The sequence below is a fragment of the Equus przewalskii genome, chromosome 9 (assembly GCF_037783145.1).
Source record: "Equus przewalskii isolate Varuska chromosome 9, EquPr2, whole genome shotgun sequence".
Classification (NCBI taxonomy): Eukaryota; Metazoa; Chordata; class Mammalia; order Perissodactyla; family Equidae; genus Equus; species Equus przewalskii.
Genome location: NC_091839.1, coordinates 64,916,667 through 64,937,632, shown reverse-complemented (window position 1 = coordinate 64,937,632; position 20,966 = coordinate 64,916,667). Strand labels below are relative to the sequence as shown.

Sequence of the window (20,966 nt, the reverse complement as noted above, 5' to 3'; positions counted from 1 at the left end):
CAGAAAATAGTGAGTCATGTTGAAATCCTAAATAGAGAGTATATTAAATTTTGCCATGCTATTTTAGAAAATAGTTCTAAAAAACATGTCAACTGTAACTGAAAGGGAACTGCAAGGATCCTTCAAACCTGAAATTGTCCGCAAGTTTAAAATATTCAATTTTTAAGTAACAGGCACTTTTGGGCATTACACATTAAATTCCCTAAATCGCCTACTGTTTCCAAATTTAAATGTTTGTGGATTAGCTACTCACAATTTCAAGTTCTTTACTTGGTAGGGCTGCCCCCCAACCAACATTTTAATTCTTGTGGTGCTGTACAGTAGTGCTTGTCAGCTGCAATTATTTGAAATAAATCGTTAGATGTGTTAAAAGTGGGGAACTGTGCTCACTGAACTAGTCAATTGTTCAAATATGGAGGAAAGAAAATTAAAGAACATTGAGAAAATTGTGCAAACACACCATTAAAATGTATACTTAGGGATTTCTGGGAAGGGAACTCCACTGCATGTTTAAATCTGTTGTTTGACCTGTACACTCTATTTTCAGGAATTCATTTCCCACTAAGATTGCAGACTGCCTAACTCAGAGCAAGGTACCCCCAAAATAACTGATTCAATACTTTCACTACTATGTGATTAACATAGTTTCAAACACTGAGGGAAATTAACCCAGCCAATGAAAAAAATATTGTAGCAAAAGACGACGAAAAAACAAAAACAAAAACACTACGCTAGGGGGTCTTAGGCTTGGCTACTATGTGACCTTGGGTTCCAGAGTACATGAAGAAAGTTAAATCAGACGTTCCCTCCAATTTCTATTTATTAGGTTTAAAACTTTATTACTTAAATATAAGCATTGTATTGCATTAAAATAACAGAAAAGAAAAAAAATAGTCTCAATTAAACAAGTGACTGTCCACTGATTGCCAAGGCTTGAGATATGAAGATAAGTTAGACATGTTCCCCATTATAGTAGAATATACAAGTTCTAAAACAAAAGAAACATATTCCTTTATCCCATAAGCATAAACCACAAACAAAAATCTTACTGGTTTTAGAAAGTGGATGGAATTTTAATCAATCAGGGCATCTGTTTTTGCTCCATTAGAAATACACAATCACAAGAGAGAACAAATGAAATAGACACATTTATATAAATGCAATTGTAAAATAGTATTTTATTATTTTTAATATAGTGCTGTAACATTTCATAATATTGCATACTGGTCAAATACTGGTTAATTTAATTAGGCAAGAATAGCCACTCCTCACCCCACTTCCCAATCAGAATTTAAAGATGCATTATCCTTTCAGAGCCCTATCATTTTGACTCCTATTATGTCACATTTCATAAACAGTAATACTATGAACTAAAATGAGTAAAGGTTGACAACAATTACTTTGATTTCACAGTTTCACAAAGCAGCCAGTAGATTGCTGAACTCAGAACAGCAACAAAAACCCACTAAGACTTTGTTTTATAGTTACTTTTTCCATAATGCTCCTTCTTAAGAGAAGAAAAAGTAGGAAGGCAAAGGTAATGCTTCTTTTAGTCATTTATCCAACAAATCAACCTTTAACAGCAAACAGGTTTTACAGTTACCAAATGATATGTTATTTCTGTGCCAGCAGATTTTATTACCTGTTTTTTTTGCTTTCTTGTTCTGGTGCTACCAGTAAGTGAACAAAACGACACTAAACATTAAGTTCTAGAACAATCTTTCAAAATAACACAGTAAAAAAACCAGGCCAGTGAGTCAAGTCCTTACAAATATAAAGTAAGTAAGCATAATTGCATAGATTAACTAGTAAAAATTCAAATTCAGACAAAACATCAAATTAAATAAATGAAAAGAACTTTCAAGTATTTTCTTGATTTTTGCATTAATATTGCATGCGTTCCCCTTTACAATGTGATTACATTTTTTTTGGCACATTTACTCTTGGATTTAAATATAGTAAAATCTTAGGAAAGCAAGTTAAAACTTTTTTCTGCAAGGGTCAGTGACGATTAACGAAAATACATTTTGGAGCATTTTAAATAGTACATTTGAAAAGAGTAGTCGTACTTAAAAGAAAAATCTTAAAAACAAAGTATTTGCTAGTCTTGGTTCAATAAAGTCATCACCATACCAACAGGTAGTCCCAACTATTAGATATTGTCCCTTGCAGTGAAGTCTAATCAAATTAATTTCCCAAGTAACAGATCCAAGAAATTAACTATAATTTTATATTTAAATGCTTAAAACATGGTCATATCCTGTACTTAGAGATATAACATTTGTTTTACTGGCAAAAATTTAAAAATTCTCCCCTCAGAAGTCATTCTTTATATGTGTGTGTATGCACACACACATACTTTTCCTTCTCTAAGAACTATTTTGTTTGAAAGACTTGGCTTAGAGATTTATTAATGTGACTACAGGGTCCTCAAAATAAAAGCAGGCACAGCTGGTTAGTTTACGAATTATGCGGCATTATCAAGTTCAATTGATTACAAAGAGTGGAATACCCTGTCACCTGATACTTAGAACCATCTGCACCACAAAAAAGCATTTATCTGATAAATTCACCATCAATTTGGTAATCTTTAATATAACTACCCTGTTCTTTTGAACATACATAATGCAAAAGGAAAATTTTTATAGTAAGCTTCAAAACTTCCACTACAATAAAAAGGGCACAGACACAGTCCTCGACTTAACGATATAAAAGAGGTTTGGCAGATGCAGTCAGCATTATGACACCATTTAAACCTGTATTTTATCGCTGTAGGTTTTAAGTGTCTTGCCAAAAGCTTAGTTTCATGATGTATAATTTACAAAGTGTCACATTATTTAAAAGTATTTCTATATACATTTTCTTTTTGTAACATGCCTCTGATTTCCAGCAGAAACATTATAAATGCTATCATAAATGAAATCTTTCTTTACAGAATAGACTATGAGTCATATCAAAAATGCTTTAGTTCCCATCTTAAAACAGCTGTAAACTAATTTTAAATAATTATTTTACGTATATAATTGGAAATGTAAATAGCCTGCATGTAAGTATAAATGAAAAGACTGAGTTTAACAGTACCATATATGCTTAGAAAACTCTACCAAGTATAGTACTGTGAGAATAACACATAGACACATGCATATACATGTATCTATAAATAAATATATAATTTTTCTATAGAAACTTTTTTTAAAGTTTCACAGTTTGAAGAGGTTTTTGCTGTTAATACATAAAATACACACATTATATTGACCAATCTGATACAAATGTAATTTAATACAGTGATAACAAGCAGCATTATGATCCTCTGAGTATTACCAAAAACAAAAATTCCTAATACAGTCATGCGTCGCTGAATGACAGGAATATGTTCTGAGAACTGTGTCGTTAGGCAATTCTGTCATTGTGCAAACATCATAGAGTGTATTTACACAAACCTATACGGTATAGCCTACTACACACTTAGGCTATATGGTACTAATCTTATGGGACCACCATTGTATACGCAGTCCATCACTGACCAAAATGTTGTTATGTGGACCATGAATGTATAGATCGCAACCATATTAAAGAATCCTTAACAATTTTCATTAATATCATCCTTTAGTGTCCAAACATTAAGTAGATTTAATAAAATTTAACACATAAGATGGTGATTCCTTCAGGATAATTTTGCCATTCAAGTACCTAAGTTCATTACTACAAGAAAGTGAAACTTTTCAACTACTGCTCTGAAAAAATCAGACAAAGAATTACAGTATTTTTTTGCTATGCAGCACTATTTTAGATTCATGATGGCATCTCTATCATGATGCTTTTTAAAATGAAGAGTGAAAAAATAATAAAACTATTTCAAAAATGGTAGCATATTTGGTCGAAATACAAAATATACTAATATAATAGCATTTATATGTTAAAAACACAAATATTTAAATGTTGTGTAATCATTTTAATGTGTTCAACATGAAGAAGAGCTTTCTCTTCACAATTGCCACATTTTAATTGATTATCAGTACAATATTTCTTCTACATTTTATAAATAAGTTTTACAGGTTTTCTGTTGTCATCTTTTTTTTTGGAAAGTATAACCTACAGCACAGTGATTTATAATTTAAGGTAATAAATATGTTCACATTCTAATTTAGCTTTTACACTATTTCATGCTTCTGAAGCTTTTTTGTTTTGTTTTTGCTTCAAGATAGAGGTAGATTTAGTAGAAATTGGGCATGTCAGACTTACTGCCAAAATGCAATTATCAATAGCTGTACTGCTAACGTGCAGTTTCCAAGAACGCTAGAAAAAATTAAGAACAATTGTGTAATACTTAATCAAAGTTCTCCTTTTCAAGCTTAAGATATTAAATAATTTCACATAACGTATTTAATTGCTCACAAATAGATACAAAAAATAGATAAAACGATAAAAGACATAAATATAAGCACATCAAATTAAAAACAAAACTATAATGAAAGGTTGCATCTGAATGAAAACTTTCGCTTTTTAAAAGTGCATCAACTTCCTTCTTTTCTGTTCTACATAAAACACATCAAACATTCCTACTAACATTGCAACAAAGAGAAGATATCTGAAGCTACCCTTTTTAGCTATTAATTTTTCTCCCACCAAGTTAAAGTTGAAACCCTTCCATTGGTGCTTCTTGCTGCTGAAATACAAACTGTTGTTGGTTTTCATCCACCTGAGGTACAATGCTGGGGTCATCTTCTTCTACACCAAAGTAATGTTCGATCAGATCAAAAGCCTTTTGGTAAATTTCCTGATTTTCATGGCTTTGCAGAAATTCAATTTTATCCAGACCTATTATACAAAGCATATAAACAAAATTCTTACTCAAGTTTCAACATATATTTAAATCAAAATAATCAACAGCATCCATGAGTCCATCGGCAATGGGACTGTTAATTTTATCTAACTTTTGCGCATAATGATAGCCTTATACTTCAAGAATGAGACAATGGGGCAGTGTGGTATGAGGAAGTAGCACAGGCCTGGGAGTAAGAAAAACATAGACTGAATCCTGCTAGGTGTGTGATTTTGCCCCAAATAAGTTTGGTTCTTCTGTACTCTAGTTTCTCAATTTTAAAATGAATTTTAGATTATGTAACTTCACAAGTCCTTTCCAGAGTAAATATGCTAACTAAAAATCACAAAAAAGGAAACAAAACAAAAACAAATGAACAAACTAAAATGCAAGCAAACCTACACACACACATTCTCTCACAGAATGAGCCAGAGGGTATCGATATGGAATAAATGAGTATATTTGCAAACCCAATCTAGCTACTCTATAATTTACAAAAAGTACAATCTACAACTCAAACAGAAAAAGCCCATTTTGAAAGGATAGGGAGACTCTATAGCACTCTATTTTACTGCTTACAAGGAAAAAATCTACACAAGTTTGGGTGATACTGAAAATATTTTTCATTTAATTACAGATAAACCTATTCAATTATATTACTGTAGGATAGAAATAGCCTAAACTCTAGTATGGGGTCAAAATAATGACTGTAAGAAGGATATATTCTTAAATCAGTGATTAATATCTTGTATTTATATAATATTTTAACCAGTGACATTAGATAATTTGAAATAAAGGCAAAGTGATATCCCAGGCTTGCTTTAAGAATTATAAATAAAAACCTGAATCAACCATACAATATAATAGGACTTAATAAAGAGAGAAAAGTGAATATTTAATGGAATAAATAAATAGATAAATCCAATTTCCAAACTGGATGTCTTTTCTTTCTTTTCCTTGCCTTATTACTCAGGCTAGGACTTCTAATTCTATGTTGAATAAAAGTGGTGAGAGTGGGCATCATTGTCTTGTTCTTGATCTTCAAGGAAAAGCTTTCAACTTTCTAGGTTGAGTAAGATCTTAGCTGTGGACTTGTCATTATGGTCTTCATTATGTTGAGGTATGCCAATAAAACAATTAATTTTCATCACATCTCTGTGGGGGCAATAACTTTGTAAACTCCGAATGAACAGAAGATTAGATTGAGTCATTTATTAAACATAAATGAACACAGTTTATCTTATTAAAATAAAAACGTAAAAAAGAATGGGAGAAAAGCCATACTAAAATAAACTATAAAATAAAATTAACTCAAACTTTTACAAAAAAGAGTCAAATAGGTAACTGGACAAAGTACAATAAATATTCAATTCAGATGAGGAAATACATTAATACATGGAAAACACACACCACCTTCTACATGAAATAAAACAAGAAACACACAAAAGCAACTTGGTGATCATTTTACATCTTCCGAATTAGCAAAAGAAACAAGACAAGTAAGAGACTGTGTAGTAGATTCATACAATGCCAGTGACACTGTCAAGTAACATGCCATTCGTTGGAAAGCAAAATGAGAAAATATATCAAAAGCTTAAAAAGAAGTTTGTACCCAAGCCTCAGTAGCAGCATTCCTAAAAATTAATATTCAGAAAGATACTTATTTTGGCACATGTAAAGTGCTAAACAAATTAGAAACAAACTAATGGTCAACTACAAGAGTATGGATAAAACTGCACTCATTATGGCTAAAATGGCACTCAATATAACATTATGTGGCTATCATAAATCATAAAAATTATGTAGAAATGTAAAATTTCTCCAAAATGTTAGAAAGTAGAACATAAAACTATACATAAGCTGCAAATATATAAATGTAAAGTATTTGTGCACAAGGATAATGTAAAGAAAGGTAAGTAATGAAAAGAAATTCTTACAGTAATAAAATTAAGAGTAACAAAATTAAATTATTAAAAAGAAAAACATTTTTTTAAATATTATACTGCTTTGACAACAAAAAATTTAATGGAACTGGAGGGGGAAAATGCCAATGGCAGCTATTTAAGAACTGAATATCTCTCAACAAAGTGGGTATAGAGGGAACAGACCTCAGCATAATAAGACCATAATGACAAGCCCACAGCTAACATCATATTCAACCTAGAAAGCTGAAAGCTTTTCCTTTAAGATCAGGAATAAGACAAGGAAAAGAAAAGACATCCAATTTGGAAAAGAAGAGTAAAATTGTCACTATTTGCAGATGACATGATATTACATATAGAAAACCCTAAAGACTCTACCAAAAAACTGTTAGAATTAAAAAAATTCAGTAAAGTTGTAGGATACAAAATCAATACACAAATATCAATTGTGATTCTATACATTAATAAGGAACTATCAGAAAGAGAAATTAAGACAATAATCCCATTTACAATTGCATCAAAAAGAATAAAATACCTAGGAATAAATTTAACCAAGGAGGTGAAAGACATGTACACTGAAAACTATGATGAAAGAAACTGAAGAAGATACAAATAAATGGAAAGATAATCTGTGCTCATGAATTCGAAGAGTTAATACTGTTAAAATGTCCAAACTATCCAAAGCAATCTACAGATTCAATGCAATCTCTATTAAAACTCCAAATGGCATTTTGACATTTGGACAAATGACAGAAATAGAACAATAATCCTAAAATCTGTATGGAACCATAAAAGACCCTAAATAGCCAAGGCTATCTTGAGAAAAAAGAACAAAGCTGCAAGCATCTTGCTCCCTGATTTCAAATTATATTAGAAAGTTAAGTAATCAAAACAGCATGGTATTGGCATAAGAAGAGACGGATAGATTAATGGAAGAGAATAAAGAGTCCAGAAATAAACCTGTGCATATATGGCCAATTAATTTATGACAAATGATCTCAGAATATACAATGGAGAAAGGCTAGTCTCATCAATAAATAGTGTTGGGAAAACTAGACAGCCATATGCAAAAGAATGAAACTGTACCACTATCTTACACTATACACAAAAATCAATTCAAAATGGATTAAAGACTTGAACGTAAGACCTGAAACCACTAAACTCCTAAAGAAAACATAGGCATTAAGTTCCCTGACATTGGTCTTTGCAATAAGTTTTTTGGATATGACATGAAAAGCAAATGCAACAAAAGCAAAAATAAACAAGTGGGACTACGTCAAACTAAAAAACTTCTGTACAGCAAAGGAAACCATCAACAACATGAAAAGGCAACCTACAGAATGAGAGGTTTGCAAATCACGTATCTGAATTAATATCCAAAGTACATAAAGAACTCATACAACACAACAGCAAAAACAAACAGTCCAATTAAAAAACGGGCAGAGGATCTATGAATAGACACTTTCCCAAAGAAGACACAGAAATGGCCAACAGGTATAGGAAAAGGTGCTCAGCATCACTAATCATCAGGAAAATGCAAATCAAAAGCATAATAAGATATCACTTGACACCTGTTAGAATGATGGTTATCAAAAAGACAAGAGATAACAAGTGTTGGTGAGGATGTGGAGAAAAGGGAACTCTTGTGCACTGTTGGTGGAAATGTACATTGATGCAGCCACTATGGTAAACAGTAAGGAGGCTCCCCAAAAAATTAAAAATAGAACTACCATATGATCCAGCAATTCTACTTTTGGGTATATATCTGAAGGAAACAAAGACACTAACTCTGAAAGATATATGCACCACCATGTTCACTGCAGGATTATTTACAATAACCAAGACATGGAAACAACCTAACAGTCTACTGATGAATGAATGGATAAAGAAAATATGGTATATGTATATTATACCATGGAACATTATTCAGCCATAAAAAAGAAGGAAATCCTGCCATTTGTGACATAGATGAGGGAATCATGTACATGAAGTAAGTCAGACAGAGAAAGATAAACACCCTATGATCTCACTTATATGTCAAAAAACCCCCCAAACAAACAAACAAACAAGGGAACAGACTGGTGGTTGCCAGAGGCAGACGTAGGGATGGGCAAAATGAGTGAAGGGGGTCTAAAGGTACAAACTTCCAGTTATAAAATAAGTAAGTCATGACGATGTAACAGAGCATGGTGACTATAGTTAATAATATTGTACTATATATGTGAGAGTTGCTAAGAGAGTAAATCTTAAAAGTTATCACAAGAAAAAAAAGTTTTTAACTATGTAAGTTGATGGATGTTAACTAGACTTATTGGGGGCATCATTTTGCAGTATATACAAATATTGAATCAATACGTTGTAGACCTGAAATCAATATAATGTCATATGTCGATTATATCTCAATAAAAAAATTGACTGTAATTATAAATTTTTAACTGACTGCTTACCATATGCTTCTTCAATGAGAGCACAGTATGGATTAATGCCTATTCCATTCTGCTTAGATTCTTGTTCTCCAAGACGTAAAATATTTTCAAGTCCATTTAAGGCCACTTGGACTATTTTAGAGTCCATAACAGTCAAAAGGTCACAAAGTGGTTTAATGCAGCCTAAGGCTACCAAATACCTTCAGAGTAATTTAAAAAAGGAAAGTGAGGGGGGAAAAACATTTAAAATGACAGATAAATATTTATAGCAATGACATGAAAATATTCTTCATAGTGAAATGTTATATAAACAATTAAGAAAAGTATTCTCATACAAACTCAAACATTAAAAACACTTAAATTTTCACTTACACAGAAACCTGAAAATTTTTTTACTCTGTTGTTCTAATTTAACATAATTAGCCGTAAGTGGTATTACATTTATTACAAAAATATATACACAAGCAAACTGGTACTAGGGCCTGTTTTTGCATGGCATATAAGTAAGCACTGAGAATAGTGGGCTCAAGGTGTCTTCTTTTTTCTTTTTTAAAGGTGAGCCTATGTATACACATAGGGGTCATCTTGGAGTAGACAGAAATAATGAGGGAGAAAGGGCATCTAAATCAAACTTCAGGAAATTCCCCACAAAAATAATCATAGCTAACATTTGAAACATCTGCTGTGTTTCAGAAGCATAGAAAGCATCTAGGAGCAAAGCAGGCCATGTTACAAATAATTTTAATTAATAATGTTCACAAAAATTACTCCAATCATTTCTTAATGTTTTGTCCTTTTCCATTAGCTCTTTTTCCACTCTCTATAATATAAATAAACTGATTTGTTCACTTGGCAAGAAGTCCACATTAAGCATAAAGGTAAAAAACACACTCTGAAGCCAGACTGCGTGGTTCCAAGTCCCAAGTCCACTCCTTTTCAGTTGTGTGACCTTGAGTAACTGCTCTGTGCCTCAGTTTCCCCATCTTAAAATGGGGATAATAACAGTACCAACCTCAGAGGTTGCTGTGAGAATACAGTAGGCATTCAGTAACAGTTAGTTTCCATCCCTCTTTTAAAAAAAACGTACATGCCTTCACTGGAACATTCACTTACCATATACTATACCGTAAGTGATCACATATATTTGTTGAATGAGTAACTATCTCATAGAGTTATGAAGTTAAAGGAGATAAAATACATGAAAGTACCTAATACACTGTTGGTACTCAATAACTGAAATGACCAAGCACAACAACTGGCAATATGAGACATTCAACGAACATTAGCGGTATGCATGCTAAACCTAATCTGAGATCAAGAAGATCTCTTCTCATATAGGTAGAGTTAATGAAATGGTGAAAATGGTTAGAAAAAGAACAATTTCTGTTTGGACACTTGATTCATACTAATAAATTTAAGGAATAATATATGCAAGACATAATGATGAAAATAAATTAAAAAAATACAACTCTTTGTAGGTGAACAAACTGTGGGCCCCAAAGCAGATAAAAATAACATTAGTATTTAAAAAAAACCTGGAACAAAGAAAAGATTTTGTGTTGTTACTGCTTGTACTCATGAAACAAATGAAATGGAAATACTGCTTAAAGAAGAGATGGGGAATGGAAAAAAAAAGCAGAGACAGATGTTACCAACATAGAGAAATATGAATCTGAGAGGGTAAGATAGTACAAATGAAGGCAATAACAGACAATGATCTCACAACAGGTAGATTTCAAAATCCTCTACGTGATTTGTAAAATAGCATAGTAGCCTGACTTCTTGTTTTATAAACTAAGAAATAAATCAAATATTCGTTAGAAATATTCCCTAAATAGTTACTTCAGTAAACCTAAGGATCCTGAATTTCATGGAGGGATCCTCAGAACAAGAAGATTCTGTAGGAACTCAGGCTTTTATAGCAGTGCAAGAAAAAAGCACAAGATGAAAAAGAGACTCAGGAATCAATACTGATAATAAAAATTATGATGATTACAAATAACGGTAACAGCAGCTAATCTTAGTGAGAACTAAATGTTTAGGCACCATACTAAGCACTTTAAATTGTATTTAATTGTCAAGATACTACCATAAGATACTATCCATTACTGAATCCATTTAAAAAATGAAACTGTGGATGAGAAAGGTTGAATGACTTTGTCAAGGTCACACAACTTCTACTGAAGGAGTAGGATTTGAAAGCAGGCTGACTTCAAAGCTCACGTACCTACTATTTATGTTGTTAGTAAAAGAAACAAAGAAATAAATAACAAAAGGCCTAGATTCAAAAAGCTACCATAAAAAAGAAAAAAATACTAGTTTAGAAAAATAAAAGTAAGATACTAACCCACAGGCAAGGCTAACAACCAACTAGGAGAACATCACTACATAAACAAATGTCTATTTTAATTTTATTTTAAGGAGGTGGATATTCAAATTTATTAGTTATTTCTATATAATAAGCTACATTTATGTGATTTTAATGGTCTAAAAATTATTTAATGCCCATGATAGTGTATTTTTCAAACTAACACACTGTTCGTTTTTCAGATTTTTAATCTTTGATTTCTCATAAATAGTCTGCCAAGGAGAATGACATTAATTATACTTTTAAATGAAAAACTAAACCACTGAATGAACGATATAACCAATATAACGAATGCTGTCATTTCACATTAGAAATGCTTATTAAACTGACTTAGACATAATATTCATCAACAAACAAAAAATATGTATTATTGCAAATTTTGTCCCATTTACATTTAAAAAAATTTTTAAAAATCTGTATCACACCTTATTTGTTCTGGAGTGCCTCCTGATGTTGCATTAGTTATAGCCCAAGCTGCTTCTTTTCTGGTGCGAAACTCTGCTTTCTGAAGAACCTCAATCAAAACAGGAAAAATATTTGCATCTATAACGGCCTGAGGAGGAAAAATGATACAGCATAAGCAATGCAAATACTGTTTTAAAAATATTAGTAAGTAGAGGAATCTTGACACCCAATGGCTTTAAAATATCATGCTTTTTGGAAATACCTTTGGAAATATTTTATTTCTAACCTATCAACAAACTTTCACACACTTTGAAGACTGGAGAATATATTAGCAGAATATAAATTTTAAAGCTGATAAAGCACAAGGCTGATGACTGATCAAACTGGATAAGTAAATACCGACTCACAGAGCTTGACAGGACCCTAATAAATCATTATTTAAAAGCTTTGAGAGGAAGATCATTGCCTAACTTATTTAAAACTAATGAAAATCAATCCCCTTTTAGAGACTGACCATTAGGTGTCAGGTACTCCTCTGGGCAGCTATATACATGTAATTGGTATTCCTCACTAGAATACTACAAATAAACGTTATTATTTTAGAGGAGAAAAGGCCATATTCTTTAAAATACTTGTCAAGAATCTTTTTTTAAAAATCTTTTTCAGTAATTCACTAAAAAACATCACTAATAAAATGCTGGCTTTTGCCCAAACTGAATTCTGAGATCTTCCTGTTCTATTCTCAGACCTGAAAGGTATTTACCTGGATCTGAGCTCTATTTCCAGCAGTGATGTTAGAAACAGTCCAGCAGGATTCTTTTCTAACTGACTCCTTTTGGCTACTCAATAAATGTAAGAGACAGGGTAATGCAGAGCAATTCAAAATTACCTAAAACAAAAGTTAGAAATGGAAACAAAGTTTTACAGGAAATAAACTACACAAAAATATACTAATAAATTATTTAGAAATGCAAAAACCACTCTGAAAGACTAAATTTAAGAAACAAGTAATCCCTCTCAAAGTAAAACTTGGGGACTGTACAGAGTTCACTGACCTCCCCACCTTTCAGGGACACTGGGATCCGGCGCCTACGTGAAAGAATGTGTCTGGCCTCGGAGCCGGAGATGGCCACTTTGACCCTGACCCCAAGGCACAAATTAATAAGAAAATGTCCTGCGTCATGTTCCTTGTCTGGGCTGGCCACCCCGATGGGCACCTGACCAGACTAGAGAAACATCCCATGCGTGGGAACAAAAAGATAAAAACATCCCATCCATGGGAACAAGAAGAAATAACTCAAAGTATCTTAAATGTCTGAAACCCTGAGTCAGAATCCAGAAAACCTTAGAATAAAAGGGAGTCACCAGCATAGAACAATTGGGAGTCTCACTGAGGAGAGGACGCTCTGCCTCAGACCCGGACAATTGGCACTCCCGCCCACCGTACAAACTATTGGGACTTCCCGGCTGATTGTGGTGTGGATGTTGTAAGCACCGATCTGTTGTTGTTTGTTTCCCCACTCCTTCTTCTATTCCCCTTTACCAATAAACTGGTTACTTAAACAACCAAGTAGCCTTGGCGGTACCTGTCATTCCTCGCCCTTTGTGGCTGCGGACAACAGGGACTTACTGTCTTCTGCTCTCCCACTTTGCCAAAACTTAGCTAATGTTGGTGTAATGAAGTGCCCTGTTCTCAATCCACTAAAATACAAATAAGCAGGACACTCAGAGGTGTGTCCTTCAAGTTTACAAATGCATTCACAGTTCAACTGATATAACTATTCGAAGAGAGATTTAGTGACTGGTCAGGGTCCAACCTCTAGTTTTGCCAGATGAAAATACATATATATATATATATAACAAATAGTTTAAAGTATCTAATTCCATAACTGTTAAGAAACCTTAATGTGTAGAATAAGTCTATTTGTTTCATCAAATTTTTTTTACTGATTCACTTTTCTTTTGTAAAGAAGTATATTCTGCTTTATTCCTTTACATTCTTTGTTTCATGGCAAGATTAATTATGTCCCTATTTGCAAAACACCCATAATAATTTACATGAAATTTACTTAGTGCAGAATGTATGAAGCAGGGTACCAAAATTCTGCTGAAAACACTGTATTTTAGAAGGGCATTTTCATTTAAAGAGCTATTTTAAGTTAATAACTACCAATTACTAAGAATCAACTGTTTAATAACTAAATAGGACTTTAAAAGACTAAAACTGAAAGAAAATACATAGATTAGAATAAAATGTTTCCTTTATGGTGGCAAACAAAGGATAATCTAATGTGTTACAGAGTTTAAGTTTCTATCTTCAAGGGTGACTGCACCCCAGATCTGAAGTCAATCTTGGCATCACACATTTTTGATATCTCACCATCCTCCAAAAGACAAAGAAGAGAAAGACGCACACATGTAGTTAATTACCAATCCTGCAAATGTTTCCTTGCCAACTTTCCTTCTATTCCCATACTCTAGGTCTTCAATCTACTATAAAAAGCCCTCTCGTTTTCAACCCCACTTCTAACCTTTTTATAATCAATCACCCTTTCACCAACAGTATCTTTTCCAGTCAAGTTTACTGTCTCTAAAACATACCTCACACATATCTGCCCCTGTGCCTGCGGTCACATAAATCTCTTCCAGTCTACTTAAATTCTTCTTTACTTTAAGATCTAGCTTTACTTCCAACTCCTTTATGAAATCTACAAAGATTTCTCAGTACACTGATCTCTTTTTTTAAACTTTTATAGCATTTACTGACCAATCAGCTCACAGCAAACACATACTATCTTGGGTAATATGCTTTGTTTTAATATAGATTTTCTTGCCAATTGAATTATAAATCCCTCAAGAACCAAACTCCTACCCCGTGCTTCTTTACACTGATATAGGTCTAGGGTAGGACTTCCACATAAACATATTTGAGGTTGACACATTATAGATGCTTGTATAATTACGGTAACGCTAAAGTCTCGATTAATATGTAATCAGTGGTATGAAACAGGATAAACTTCTTAAAGTCCATTATGTTAACAACTTATCATATTGAAGTCTGAACTCACCTGTGTTTGAATATCATCACCAGTCACAATATTACCAACTGCTCTTAATGCAGGTGATACAACTTTATAATCATTGTGCCTAAAAATAATAAAAACATGAGCTTACATACTACATAAGAATTTTAAATTTATAGAAAATTCACAAAAATAGTACAAAACACTCCCATCTATTGTTTACCCAGAGATCCAAGTTTCACTAATTATCCCAGTAATATCTTATAAGAATCTAATCAAGGATCAGATGTTGCACCCAGTTCTCAGATCTCTTCAATCTCTCTCAATTCAAGATAGTTCCTTAGTCTTTCTTGATTTTCATGATCTTGACATTTTTGACAATCTCAAATCAGTTATTTGGTTTTGTCCAATTTTTCCTCGTGATTAAAACACAAATTATATACTTTTGGCTGAGATATCACAAATGCTATACTCTTTTCATCTCACAGTATTGGCTAGCATATGGTATGTGTTTTGTCCATAATAGTCACACTGAACTCTGGTCACTTAAGATGGTGTCTGCCAGATTTCTTCACTTTTTAACATTACTGTTTTTCCCTTTATAATTAATATTTTGTGAGGAAATACTTTTAAACTACGTAAAATCCCATTCTTTAACCCACTTTCACTGCATCTTTTGATGTTTCTTGTCTGAATTACTAATATTAGTATTGTTGCCAATGATGATTTTCTAATAATATCATTCCAACTATGTGCCTTATGTAACTACCTCTTGATCGATCTACTTATTTTAGTGTGGACTCATGGATTCTTATTTTATTCAGTAAGTTGTGATATATTACTATAATTTATTTCAATACTCCAATCGTCCCAGGTTTGAACAGTTAGGAGCCCCTTCAAGCCCTTCAAGTGGGTTTTTGTGTCCTTTTGACATTTCTCCATTCTTTGAGCACTCATTACTTTCTGGGTTCATCTTATTTTTTCTCAGTTCCAGTCCTTGAACCAGCCATTTCTCCAGGAGTCCTGGTTTCCTTTAAATGGAGAGTGGTGTTTAAAAACCACAATTTGGGCATTCAGTGTGCTCAGCTTGTTAGTATAGACATGTCACTGCTCCCAGGCCCTTTAAGAAGACACACACACACACACACATTTACATATTTATTTATTTCTCTATCTATTTCTTTATGTTGAAAGCCATGGGTTCACATTGATTCCTCTAATTCTTAACTTAATACTACAAGATTGTTCTGGCTTTCCACACTTCCATATTTATATCTCCATTCTCTGAGAATAAGAAACTGGCTTCTATTATCATAAAATCCCTATAAATGGCCAATCTTCTGATCCAGCTAGGCTGCTAGCCCGTCATATATTGGCTCCAACCCTTTGCTCCAGCCTTCTTGTCTGCTCTGCTCTAGTGGGTGCCATCGTCAAGCTTAGGCCCTGATCCCCTCATTGGACCTGCCTGCCTACCCTCCTCTGATGCTGTTTGCAACTGGGGCCATAACCCCTTATCAGACCTCTCTTCTTTGTGTAAACCATCTTGTTTGGGCCTACCTAACAGCTTTCTGACAAAAGAAGAAAGGAAGAAAATAAATTTTTTTAAACAAGAGGATGAACAAACTATAACATCTTTTTGAAACAAGTTTTCTTACAAGTTTTTAACTTCTTGGTATAGGAAATCTGTTCTTTTTAAGGCAAAAGCAATAATAGCCCAGCAAAGAGAAACACATTCTCTTTAATAAAAGTGAAATACCAAATGATTTTCACTACATGGACTTTCACACAAATTAATTATCATAATGAACAATTAACTGGATTATTGGTTCTGTGAGAGCTTGAACTGCATTCTATATTTCATTAACAATGTCTTGTATAATACTGTAGGTCACAGGCATTCCATAAATACTTTTTGAATTAAGCCCCTCTTGTTCATAAAGAAGTCATAGAAAATTAATGAAATTCATTAACAAAATGATTAGTCCCAACTATAGGATATAAGATACAAATTTAAGGCCCAACTTTTCAGTATTACAGCTATTCTGCAAAGCGGGGCTGGCAGCTTTTAAATCCTTCTTGAAATAGTGACTCTTGAGATGGTTATGAGGCCATTACTCTAACTGCTAAACTTAATACATAATCATACGATTATTAATCACAAATTATACTTACATCAAAAGTTCCACCAATCTTCGACAAACTCCAGAATCAATGACTGCTTGAATTTTATCATTGGGTCCATCGGAGAGATAAGAAAGGGCCCAACACACATCTGCTAATACATCTGGGTCACTGCTAAACAATAATCGTGACAGGACATTTAAGCAGGGTGAAACCTGGAAGGGAAGAGCCAATATTAAAATTTTTTTCTATCTAAAACCAAGTTTTTCTAGGAAAATACAGAACTCATTTTAAAACAAAAAACTTAACGCCACAAAAATACCGAAGAAATTAAAACATTCTATTGTTTTAAAATTATGATGATATATGAACATGACCCTGATTCCTATTAATCTTATATCGAATAAGGTATGTGGTAATTTAATGTTTTTTAAAAAAATAATGGAATATGTATTTGGGATCCCCTGTCTATGTCTAAATCATACACACATATCCCCCAAAAAAGGCATACCAAAACTGAGAGAAGCCAAAATATTTCAGTTAAATGTTTAATATAATGAGTATGGAATATGATCTAACTTAAAAGAATTTCACTTCACTCATTACATGTACCTTACTAGAAACAAACCTAATAATCATTTGAGGAGTGAAGGTGTACAAAATACCAAAAGAAATCTGAAGGGTTTTTAAATGTAAGTCACGAATAAAGTGTACTACTTCTTAATGTACTGCAACTCCAAGTCTTCTATTAAAAAAATACACACATGAAAATAGAGATTTTTACTCTCTCGAGCATTAATACTATAACTAATTAGTTCTAAGGTGAGCAAGTCACTTTATCTCAGACTCAGTTTCCAAATCTGTGAAACAAAGAGGCTGAATTAGATAAATTCTATGGTCCTTCCTGTCTTAAATCAGACAAAATTTAAACACTACTCACTAGCTGAGTGACCTTGGGCAAATTACCTAACATCTCTAAACCCCAGCTTATAATAACCCCATCTGTAAAACAGGGATAATACGGTACTGTTAAATTAGTAAGCATGCATACGGTATCTTAGAATGGTGCCTGGCATATAGAAATCACTTAGATGTTGGCTCTCTTTATTGCTATGATCAATATTGATTCTATATTCCTTAAAGTTTTTTTTTAATTCAGCAACCAAAAGTATCCCTTAGCCTCTCTCCTCAGACAAGAGCCATATGTTAAATGTTAAATGTGCTACAAATAAAAAGCAATGTCTTATGTTCTAACATTTTATTTATTTATTTATTTTGAGGAAGGTTAGCCCTGAGCTAACTACTGCCAATTATCCTCTTTTTGCTGAGGAAGACTGGCCCTGAGCTAACATCCGTGCCCATCTTCCTCTACTTTATACGTGGGATGCCTGCCACAGCATGGCTTGACAAGTGATGTGTAGGTCTGCACCCTGGATCTGAGCCAGCGAACCCTGGGCCACTGAAGCAGAATGTGCTCAGTTAACCGCTGTGCCACTGGGCCGGCCCCTGTTCTAACATTTTAGATGCATTTTCTCTTTACTATTTTAAAGATTGCCATTATATAAACTATAATCTTCTGAAAATACTTATCATCTCTCCTGGGCCCTCCCTGTAAGGATGACCCTAGGGCCCAGGAACATAAATCAGTTCTCTCACGAAGTAGACGTGTTCATCTGTAAGTTAGTAAACAGAATCTGCACAACTAGATCCTTCCCTGACAATCATGCCTCCACCCTTGCCAACCATCTCCTCCTCCTTGAACACGGAAATGTGAGAATCAGTTTTTAAAGCAAATATAAATTTTTCAGTATAAAAAAAAAAAAATCAGTGTAGTTGATATATATCTTTTTACTGATTTAAAAAAATAATGAAATACTACAGACTTCTAGCTTTAAGAGACCAAAATAAAAACATTTCTGGCCCCACTATCTTCTCAGAAACAAGAAAAGAAGAAATAGAAATACAAATCCCATCTTCGAGAACACTAGTAGACATTTATAATCCAGCCTACAACATATGAAGATGAAAGTGAATAAAGGAATGCTGACTTAGGTCATTTATCCTCCAACCATCACCCCAAAGTGCCTTAGGTACCAGGTATTACAGAAGGCAGGGAAGAGGCATGGTGCTAAAACAGAAGGAAAGATTAAAAATTTAAATGAGAAGCAGGTTAGACTCTGGGTCCCTACCGCACAAGCAGGTGTCTCACATTCTTTTTTTTTTTCACTTAAAATTTTTTTTTTTGTTTTAATTTATTATGAGGAAGATTAGCCCTGAGCTAACATCTCCGCCCATCTTCCTCTACTTTATGTGTGGGACGCCTACCATAGCATGGCTTGCCAAGCAGTGCCATGTCCGCACCCATATAGGTCCTCATAATTTTTAAGAGGGGAAACGGGTCCGGAGGCCAAAAATTTTGAGAACCACTGTTCTAGGCAGAAGGAACAACTAGAACAAAGGTAAGAGCGTTCTTTGTGAGTTTGAGAAACAGCAGAGGCCAGTGCAGCTGGAGTGAAAAGAGAAGGAAAATAGTAGGAGACAGGTAAGAGAGAACAAAAGGGCCAGATGACAAAAATTCTCATAGAATATTTAATAATTTTATCTTTCACTCTGAATAAAACATAGATAACCATTGCAGGGTTCTGAACAGAGATGTAGCATGAACCAACATTTTAACAGGATCATCCTGGCTGCTCTGTTGGGAATAGAAAATGATGGGTGGGCAAAGAGAGAAGCGAGATTTGTTAGGAGGCTACTGCAATAACCCAGGTGATAAAGAGATGGTAGCATGGTCCAGGTGGTACGAAGGGAGATGACATATTTCCCTTCTCAGTATACTATTTTTAAAAGTTCAAAACCTATAGAAAATTTGCAAAAAATAAGTACAAGAAATACTCAAATGCTACTCACCTAGACTCATCAGTTAACATTTTGTTACATTTGCTCTCTCTCTCCACATAAAAAAAACTTCTACTGGTTTATTTGAGAACCAACTGCAGACATCCTTATGATACCTCACTCCTAAATACTTTAGCATATATCTCCTAAGAAAAATGGCATTCTTCTAGATTCTTTTATCACAATATAATTACCACAACCAGGGAATTTTACACCAATGTAATTCTATTATCTAAGGTATAAAGCAAATCCAAATTTTTAAAGCTAAAACTTAATACTGAACCATCATCTAATCAATAAACATTGCATTTATTTGTTACGTTTCAGTGTCTTTTAAAAAAATCAGGTTTATCAAGGTATACATTACATACAGTAAAATTAACTTTTTAGATGTAGTTTTAATGAGAGTTTTGACAAACGTATACAGATGCATAGCTACCACCCAATCAAGATACAGACTATTTCTATCACCCTGAAAAGTTCTCTTCTGCCCCTTTGTAATCAACTTTCCCCTCAGGCAATCATCAGTCTGATTTTTTGTTTCTTTAGTTTTGTCTTTTCCAAAATATTGAATCAATGTCTTCGCCAAAAATAGAATCATATGAGGTTCAGCATTTGCATGTGGCTTTTTCACTTAGCTTAATGTTTGTGAGATTCATTCATGTTGTCGCATAGTAGTGTGTTCCTTTTTATTGTTGAGTCATATTCCATCATATAAACGAACCATAATTTGTTTATCCTTACACCAATACACGTACATTTGGGCTGTTTTCAATTTTTAGTGATTATGAATAAAGCTGCCATTAATATTAACATATAGGTCTTTTTATAGACATACTTCATATTTCTTGGGTCAGTACCATATTGCTAGAAAGTATAGTAAGAAACTGCCTGTTAATGTGTCTGTACCACTTTACATTTCCATTAGCACTGTATGAGAGCTTCAGTTGCTCTGTATCTTGTCAGCACTTGGAATTGTTA

General features: G+C 33.3%; 1 protein-coding gene across 2 annotated transcripts in view; it reads right to left on the bottom strand.

Annotated features, from left to right (window-relative positions):
- Positions 1 to 1,154: 1,154 nt before the first annotated feature.
- Positions 1,155 to 20,966, bottom strand: part of KPNA5 (karyopherin subunit alpha 5) — a 42,630-nt gene continuing 22,818 nt past the window's right edge. For both annotated transcript variants that reach the window (XM_008518005.2, XM_070556893.1), the window contains 6 exons: positions 17,139 to 17,302; positions 15,012 to 15,090; positions 12,707 to 12,832; positions 11,964 to 12,091; positions 9,192 to 9,370; positions 1,155 to 4,818 (listed from right to left, as the gene is read on the bottom strand). In XM_008518005.2, coding sequence (XP_008516227.2) covers positions 4,631 to 4,818; positions 9,192 to 9,370; positions 11,964 to 12,091; positions 12,707 to 12,832; positions 15,012 to 15,090; positions 17,139 to 17,302 — 864 coding nt within the window. In that variant the 3' untranslated portion in view covers positions 1,155 to 4,630. The remainder of the gene's footprint in view (positions 4,819 to 9,191; positions 9,371 to 11,963; positions 12,092 to 12,706; positions 12,833 to 15,011; positions 15,091 to 17,138; positions 17,303 to 20,966) is intronic.